General features: G+C 46.2%; 1 protein-coding gene across 1 annotated transcript; it reads left to right on the top strand.

The window, feature by feature from the left end:
- The first annotated feature begins 2,204 nt into the window (after window positions 1–2,204).
- Window positions 2,205–7,418, top strand: LOC117241507. The gene is made up of 3 exons (XM_033507419.1): window positions 2,205–3,255; window positions 3,541–5,670; window positions 5,743–7,418. The coding sequence occupies exons 1-3, from the start codon at window positions 2,205–2,207 to the stop codon at window positions 7,416–7,418; spliced, it is 4,857 nt and encodes a 1,618-aa protein (XP_033363310.1).
- The last annotated feature ends 2,283 nt before the right edge of the window (window positions 7,419–9,701 follow it).

Here is a 9,701-nt window from a genome sequence, read left to right as displayed (position 1 = left end):
CAAATCTGTCTCCTAAAAACAAACTAGATTTCAGAATGGTTGTTCATTCTTTCAACTAATTTTCAAAACTGATCTTACACAAATATTTAAGAACACGATCACATTGAATATGTGTTTATGTGAACTCTTTAAATTACATTCGTGTTCTGGGTACACCTCTGTTGCAAGCACTTTTCCAGCAACCCTACTGTAGTATCGGGAATAAAATATTATTATTATTGATGATTTATTTACAATAAATGGATTGTACACATGTTGATTAAACAGAAGAACGATGGTTCTAGACAACTCAATAGTTAACTCGCAACTCTCGTCACAACAGATCCAACGCTCTTTCTCTCTCTCACGCGGACGACACTCTCACACAACGCTAGCAACACTATATCGACAACGCAACTCGCATTTTCTGACTTCTCGATTCACACTCTCTGACTTCTCCACTGACACTGACTGTCCTAGCATCCCTTTGTCTTTTCTTAGGTCCACCACGCACGTGTTCCGTAAACACTCGTGGCCAAGGTCATGTAGGCCTTTTCTACGAAACTATTCAATTGAAGGACCGACGACACATTGATGGACCCGACGACGCCTCGGCTCTCGCGGCATTGTTTATGGTTTACTCGATATCTCTTTGGCCTTTTTGTGCACGATACTACACTACGGATTAATATTCTATTTTTCTTGTGCTGTATAAGTACATACATACGATAGTACATACAGGGTATACCGAAAATCGTGGTGCAAGCCAAAAGGATGTGATTCCTCGTACAAAAGTAAGTCGAAAATGTAAAATAATAACTTTTGATATTAATCTGGCATCATAAAATTTCTGCATACCACGAGACGTTATTCCTTTCAGTTTTAAAACGTGTGCCAGTTTCTTTGTACGTGTATGAAAGAATGATACAACGTATGGTGACAGTCGTGTAATGCTAAAAATATATTTCTCCTTCCCTGGATACGATCATAGATTATTCAGAAAAGTAAAAAAGATTGGAAAAGCAAAAAAGGGCAACACCACACGGGGTTCTCAAGCGGTCACCCGTCTAAGTACTATCCGCGCCCAGCGTTGCTTAAACTTTCGTGATCGGACGAGAACGAGTGCATTTAATGATGTTTATTTAACCCAAGATACAATTTCAAATACATTTTGGTATTCACAATAAACTGTGAATTTTGGTAATAATGTGTTAAGCAAAGGTACCGATACGCGGCGGTACGACGTAGCCATACTATATTATGTGTCGGCGCTTTACATGTTTTGTGTTTAATACAATTTTTGGGTTTAAGCCACTGGGGAGCGGAGCTTTTATATGATTTTGTTTTTTTTTTATTTTTTCTGTCCTGAAAACTTGGTCGCAAAACAGGACGCTTCGGTAATTTACTTTTGACGAGAACGAGCGCATTAAGCGCGGTATGTGCGTTGACTGAAGCAATCGGTTTTGTTATTTGATATTGTCGAATAGAAAAATATTTAAAAAAACACAGAAATATGTACGAGAATAAACGGTATCTTTATACATGCATCCAGATCTGTAACATTTTGTCTGGCTTCGTTTCCCAGGCAATGGACTGTGAAGTTCCGTCATGTAGGTACGCGTGCACTTGAAAAGTAACGAGAGACAAATGGACGGAACTTTGTTACGCCTCTCGCTGACGCGTTTTCCTCGCGACCGCGTCTCTCCGCGAACGGTCGTAACATTTGACCCTTCGAGCCGGATCATCAGTGGCAGTGGATAGTTTTGTCACCCATCCGGTCGAAACATTTGGTCCTTCGAGCCGGATTCAGTGACAAGTGAAAAGTGTGGACACGTAACCGGTCGAATCATTCGATCCTCAAAGCCGTATGACGCCTCAAGTGAAAAGTGCATACCAGTGCCACCCACTATCATACAGTGCCACGTGAATCCAACATAATCACGCAGCCTCACGCCAACAACTGGAGGGTCGACTTCAGTAAGAACACGTCTTACACATCAAACGAAACACACACGGTGACGAGTAACATTCAAACTCACAACCACAAGGTAAGCTCGCTCATTGCATTTTCCTCTCAAACTGCGATACCTATGGAGAACGCAGAGAAAATTACCTCCTTGCATCGGAGACGAGGCTTTCAAATCGGTCGATTTACCTCTGTATCGAAACGACTCGATGAATACGAAAAATCTACACAACCGATTAAGGCCCGATTAACGGCCTATATGATACTACCCGACGACGCGTGGAAACAATATCGATTGTTACAAGAGGAATTAGAAGATTTAGGCGAGATAGACGACGCGCGCGTTTCCGAAGTAACCGACACATATGACGATCTTGTAGTCCGAATACACACCCTCATGGATGATACACCAGCATCGTCGTCGAAATCACAAGGCTCCGAGCCGTCTAATGTCGCCGAGCCGACATCAGTTAAACTGCCGGAAATTCACTTGCCTACTTTTGACGGTGTCATCGGAAATTGGCACTCCTTTTACGTCTCCTTCTTATCCACTATCGATCGAAGCAAGCGACTTACATCCGTGCAGAAATTTCACTACCTACGATCCTCTTTGACCTTAAAGGCCGCGCGAAGTATACAATCGTTAGCCCTCACCGAGTCAAACTATGCAATCGCCGTCGACGTGCTTAAGGAAAAATTCGACTGCCACCGTCAAATCTGCATGCGCCACCTCGACTTGCTTTTCGACTATCCGAAAATAGTTAAAGAGACACCCGAAGCCATAGACGACTTTCTCGAGACGGTCAAGATAAATATCCAAGCATTAGAGAACCTCGGTGACCCAATCACATCAAACACCGTTCTTCTCAAATTACTTACATGGAAGTTACCCCCAGCCATCATTCGCAAATGGCAATGCACCTTACCAGACAAGAAATTGCCGTCATACACGCACTTAATAGACTTCTTGCAAACACGGACAAACGGCGATAGAACAAGTTCAGCAGTTACCGCGACGAAAAGGGCCTCCGAACCACCCAACCGTCAGCGACCGAGCGCGCCGCGAAGTCATGCATTCACCATGACACTCGAGACGCCGGTATGTCCGGACTGTCGAAGACAACACGAACTACGGAATTGCGACGTCTTCAAAGCGAAATCGCCCAAAGAGCGTCTCGACACTGCCAAACGGGCGTCGCTCTGTACGAATTGTTTAGGCAAGGGATACGCTCTCAATCAATGCTCCGCCGGGTCATGTCGCATCTGTAGACAGCGACACCACACTTACTTACATCAAGAGCATGGTCACAGTAGATTACGGACACGTGTGAGCCGAACACCGAGCGGTCGATCGTCGAGCGACCGGTCATCCAACGGTCGATCTCCGCCTAGTTCACCGATTCCGCGGTCGTCACACCGATCGAGACGGGCATCCGCGTCTCCACGAACGTCTCCCCGAACGTCTCCCCGAACGTCTCCGCGAACATCCCCAAAACGTGTATCTCGGTCATCGCGAACGACGGCATCGGGATCAAATACCTCCCGCAGTCCTAAACAACTAGGGGAACCCTGACGTCCTCAAACGGCTTTGCTAGGGACCGAACCACCGAAAACAGACTCATTGACCTCGCCTCCTTCCGGATCACTCCACCACGATTTGTTAGTCACTGCACAGGTCAACATACTGGACAATAGAAATCAACCGTTCCGCTGTAGAGCTCTGCTAGATACCGGCGCTAGCATGAACTTCATCACCGAGAAACTCGCCAATTCGTTAAGACTCAACCAACGGAAATGTTCGGTCCCAATCGGAACACTCAACACATTGTCCACGACCTCGAAACGTTACATCACGGCCACGATCACCTTCGTTGACGGCACATACGAACGCATCTGGATTTTTCTCATCATACCGACCATATCGACTTCGATCCCAGATCAACCCGTGGATCAGTCAACGATACAGATACCCAGACATCTACGACTAGCCGATCCAAGATTCCACAGACCTGCTCCGATCGACGTGCTATTGAGCGCCGGGCCAACACTAGCGTCACTGTGTGTCGGCCAACTTGATATCAGTCAAGCGAACGGGACCGACTTGCGTCTGCAAAACACGCGGTTCGGATGGGTCATCGGGGGAAGCCCAGCCTCGCAACCACCCGCACACGCATTTCACGCGTCCACGACGGCCTTGCAGGCGGATCTCGCCCGTTTTGGGGAAATCGACGAAGGACCGACCACTGCGCACACTTCAGAAGCGGAACGACAGTGCGAGGAACATTTCCGGAATCACGTTCAACGCACCCACGAAGGGCGATACATGGTCGCTCTCCCCTTCAACGAGACAACTCCCTCGCTTGGATCCTCCAGAGCCATGGCGATGAAGCGACTAACATCTCTCTGCCGTCGGTTCCAACGAGATAAGCGTTTCGAAGCTGACTATCACGCCGTAATACAGGAATACTTGGCATTAGGGCACATGACGAAAGTTACCACGGGCCACTGCACGGACGACGGATATTTTCTGCCACATCATGGCGTGATCAAGGAATCCAGCCAAACCACGAAGCTCCGAGTCGTGTTTGACGGATCGGCCCCAACCACCACCGGAGTTTCATTAAACGACGTACTTCATACGGGACCGAAACTACAAGATGATTTATTTTTCATCCTTCTAAGATTTCAATCTCATCAATACGTCATTACAGGCGATGTCGAAAAAATGTATCGCCAATTTCTTGTGCGCCCGGAGGGTCGGAAATTTCAACAAATTTTGTGCCGCAATGCTGATGGAGAAGTCGACACTTATCAACTCAACACAGTGACATTCGGGCTCTCAGCGGCCCCGTATCTAGCCATCTGCTGCCTCAAGCAACTGATATCCACGAGCTTACAGCGAGACTTTTACGTCGACGATGTTCTCACAGGAGTCGATACAAGGGTCGAAGCACGATCATTGAGAACGGAGCTCACAGAACTGCTCAAGCTAGCCGGCTTAAACATTCGGAAATGGGCATCGAACGACCGGGAACTGCTACGAGGACTTCCCGAGAAGGACATAAACGATAAGCTGCTACTAGGCGAATCGCAAACCTTCAAGACACTGGGTGTTGTTTGGAATTCCTTCGACGATTCGATCTTATACTCCGTCAAAATCAATAATGCCGACTCTCGAATTACGAAGAGAACAATCAGCTCCGAAATCGCCAAGATCTACGACCCTCTCGGATTGCTGGCACCAGTAATTGTTCGAGCTAAGATGTTGCTCCAGCGACTCTGGATGCTAAAAATTGATTGGGACGAATCCTTACCGGCTGACGTGCACACGGAATGGAGCAAATATTACGCACAGCTGCCATTATTGAATAACGTGGAGTTTCCACGCAAAACGATAATCAGTCCCGCAGCGGAAATTGAGTTACACGGGTTCTGTGACGCCAGCGACAGGGAATATGGAGCATGCGTTTACCTTCGCACCATCACCCTGGATGGTCATGTCTGTGCGCGTCTCCTCACTGCGAAGTCGAAGGTAGCTCCGCTCAAATCACTAACCATTCCAAGGCTGGAACTGAGTGGAGCACTCCTTCTCGCGACACTAGCCACCACGGTCCTCCAAGCCTTGCCAAGCAACGTTGCTCGGACCGTTTATTGGACTGACTCCACAATCGTTCTACGTTGGATCAACACGTCACCCCACACGCTAAAAACCTTCGTCGCTAACAGTGTGACAGAAATTCAAAGGAAGACTCACGCCTCAGATTGACGTCACATCCCCACTACCGATAACCCGGCAGATCTCATATCTCGAGGCCAACTACCCGAAGACTTCCTGAAAACAATCATTTGGCAACATGGACCAGAGTGGCTTCAACAACCTGAAGAATACTGGCCAACGTGGAACCCAGTACCGTTAAACGAAACACCGGAGCAGAAAAGGGCAACCTGTCTGTCCGCGACTCCGGCGGACCACAGCATACTGGGGAGATTCTTCTCTTGGCCCAAGCTTATAAGAATTGCCGCTCGGTGCCTTCGATGGAGACAAATCCGGGATCGAGGCAAACCTCTGACCATGCACGAGTTGGCCAATGCACACAGCAGATTAATCAAACTATTGCAAGCTTGTTATTTTTCAGACGAAATCCGTGCTCTCCAGACAGACAGAAATTCGGCAGTGAAAGGGAAACTCCAAAGACTCTATCCATTTCTGGACAAGGACGGGATGCTGCGCGTCGGAGGCCGACTCAGTCATTCACCAATGCCTTTCAACCAGAAGCACCCAATAATTCTACCCAAATCCTCAGTTACCGCGCTCATAATCGAGCATGAACACCTCCTAAATCTCCACACCGGAACTCAAGCTACTTTATACGCCCTAAGGAGATCTTATTGGCCTATCGACGGCCGCAGTCAAGTTTGGAGCACGCTGAAGAAGTGCGTCCGTTGCTGCAGAGCCAACCCCCCTCCAGTGGATTACATAATGGGCGACCTTCCAGCTGCACGGATAACAGAGTCTCGGCCATTTACCAACGGCGGAATCGACTACTGCGGACCGTTTTACATCAAGGAACGAAAGGATCGCAACCGACGCAAAATCAAGGTATACGTAGCAATCTTTGTGTGTCTTGCAGTCAAAGCAGTCCACATCGAGTTGGTCAGCGATCTCACTAGCGAGGCCTTCATTGCCGCTCTGCGAAGATTCATCGCTCGCCGCGGATTCTGTGTGACAATCTACTCCGACAACGGTACCAACTTCGTTGGTGCCAACAACGAATTACGAGAGCTCCGAAATCTCCTGCAATCCGACGATCACAAGGCACAGGTCCAGTCCTTTTTAGCCGACCGACGGATCGAATGGCACTTCATCCCTCCCAACTCTCCTCACTTCGGTGGGTTGTGGGAGGCTGCAGTGAAGTCTTTCAAACGACATCTCAGACGTGTCGTCGGTAACAAGCTCTTGACCTTCGAAAACCTTAACACCCTCATCATCGAAATCGAGTCTATCCTCAACTCCCGTCCGCTGACGCCAATATCTTCAGACCCAAACGATCTCCTCGTTCTCACTCCCGGTCATTTCCTCATCGGAGATTCACTAACAAGTTTCCGAGAACGAGATTTCAGGGACACGCCATCCAACCGTCTCTCCTGCTGGCAGCATATTCAGAAACTCAAACAACATTTCTGGCGCCGGTGGCATCGAGAGTATCCCAACGAGCTACACATCCGGAACAAATGGAGCAAGGGCAGTCACGACATACGAGAAGGCACCATCGTCCCCCCGATGCAATGGCCATTGGGCAGGATCATCAAGGCCCAACCCGGGGCGGACGGCATCATACGCACGGCTATCGTTCGAACAGCGACGAGTACCCTCGAACGGAGCATCAAGCGGATGGTACCACTACCGAGCAGAACGACTCCATACGACTCCGAACCAATCAACAGCCCGAAGTCTGATAAGAGGTCCACCTGACAACAGCACACCATATCACTTGATCGGTGCCCTCTCAACGGGGGGAGGATGTTACGTCGCGTAACACTCTACCTAGCCGAGGCCACACACCGCGGGCAATATGGCAACCAGATGTCTTCGGATACACGCAGCGTAGCCTCCATAGTTTCAAGTACCTTCCATAAATCTCATAGATTTCCTACAAAAGGTCCTTCAAACCAAACAAACGTCTGTTTCCGAAGAATTTCCAAAGACTATTGTCTACCACGGCTTAACTAAGGAAAGTTAGTTTTTCTCACGTACGCTGCAACTGTCCTCCCACTAACCACTTTCTCTCGAGGGCGGTTAAGACCCTTCGTTTAACCAATTAAAAACGAAGCCTATTTCCTCAATCTCCTAAATAACATCGGCACCAACAAATCCGATGGTCCCGTGCGCTAGACACACCTATCCTTAGCTTTCCTCCGAGACAGCATCGTCTCCCAAGACAGTACTGATTTTACATCCTTCGAACGGTCAACATCCTTCCACCGGAAGATACACACCCGCAGATCAGTCACTCATTCATCTCGTACATACGCACCAGCGTAACTGTCTTCGTTATAAGTTGTTGGAATAAACGGTGAAATATTACTTACTGCTGTGTCATATTCATTTAACCACCTCTGTTATCTTAACCGAAACAGGGGAACGACAACTTTGCGGCGTCGATTCACCGAATCGTAGCGAGAAGTTACACCTCTCGCTGACGCGTTTTCCTCGCGACCGCGTCTCTCCGCGAACGATCGTAACAACGTGAAATTATTCTTTCTTTTTTCTTTTTAATTTAATCATGCGAAACGATCTATAAATGCAATGAAAGGACCGGCACTTTGTGAGTCTAATGATCCAGGGAAAGTGATTGGTCAGCAAATGATTGTAACCCCGATTTCTTTATTTCTATAACGCGTAAGTGTATAAAATAAATAAAAATATCATGATAAAGATTCAGTAACGATGATAATTAATTCAATAATTAATTCAATCATGATGGTAATTATGCGATAATAGACTGAGTGAAAAGCGTTCGCGATTGGCCGTAATGGCGAAATATGCGGCTGTTAGAGCGTTAAGTTTTAAGCCATGCGATATATGTCAATCTAGGAGACGTATAAAAAATCCCAGAATTTTTACATACATGCATACAATACGAACGTGTATACAATACATACAGTATCGTATACACGTTGACATCTACGGACAAAGTTCTCTTCGTAAAAGAAAAATCATGTAGCAAGATAATGTACTACTAACAACAGGTCTCAAGATATAGCTGTCGACAATTTTATTGCTTCATATGACAATGTTTCAGCCTCCAACTCCGTCATTAACAATAACAGTAACAATAATATTAACGACAAACGGCGTCACAAACACTCCCGTGGTTTTTCGGAACCTGCGACAACCGGACAACTGGAGCACGTTGCAACAAAAGACTCTTATCTGTATCTTCTGAGATCTCTGCAGACAATCTTGATAGCGAAGACCAGATGTTCTCTGATACTAAGTTTGAAACTGCTACAGAAAGCAGAGATCATCCTTATGTCCAAGCAACGAGGAGCCAAAACAGAATTTTGACAAACTACGTTCGACTAAATTGTATCATTGTTACTAACGAATACACTGCTCTTACAAAAGCCTTTGTGAAGATCAAAAATAAATATCACCTACTCAAAGACAGAAACACCAAAAACAGATTACACCAACTTACTGAAAAAGTAGAAAATATCTAGCTGGGCCCCTACGTTGGTTTATTTTTGCTAATCTGGGAATGACACGTATAATCAAAAACCGGAAAACGCGGATAGGAAGTTTAATGCACTTGAAGAGATTAGCTCCGCCGATGAAAAATTATGGCTAACCGTAATATATCTTTCCAATTACTTTCCATTCTCATCATCATATTAATAACATTAAGAAGTTGAAAAAAGATACAACATTCAACAATAAGCGCTGTTCTTAATGATCGTATCAGTGCACCAACAAACATTCTGTTAAAGACAAAACATTCACTTATCAGGGATCGTACTACATATTTGTGTAATAGCCTCCTGACCAAAGCCCTCTAACACTACTACGAAAATTAATCGTACAGCAAAACACTTTTAACCATCTAGAAATAAGGAAAGTGAACTTAAAGAGAAGGCTCATGAAAGAATGTATCAATAAAGGGAATATTACACACTCGTAATCACTTCAATATCTATTTTTCTGATCATAACACTGTCATTACCTCGATTCGTATAAATATTGAAATTGGAAACA

This window comes from Bombus vosnesenskii, unplaced genomic scaffold (genome assembly GCF_011952255.1).
Source record: "Bombus vosnesenskii isolate JDL3184/JDL3185 unplaced genomic scaffold, Bvos_JDL3184-5_v1.1 scf7180000016040, whole genome shotgun sequence".
Taxonomy (NCBI): domain Eukaryota; kingdom Metazoa; phylum Arthropoda; class Insecta; order Hymenoptera; family Apidae; genus Bombus; species Bombus vosnesenskii.
This window is presented reverse-complemented; position numbering and strand designations above follow the sequence as displayed.

Coding starts and splice junctions, on each gene's coding strand:
- LOC117241507 (XM_033507419.1), top strand. CDS start 2,205: ATGATACTACCCGACGACGCGTGGAAACAATATCGATTGTTACAAGAG. Junction 3,256..3,540: donor ACATCAAGAGCATGGTCACA/GTAGATTACGGA, acceptor CGGCTTTGCTAG/GGACCGAACCACCGAAAACA. Junction 5,671..5,742: donor AAAAACCTTCGTCGCTAACA/GTGTGACAGAAA, acceptor ATAACCCGGCAG/ATCTCATATCTCGAGGCCAA.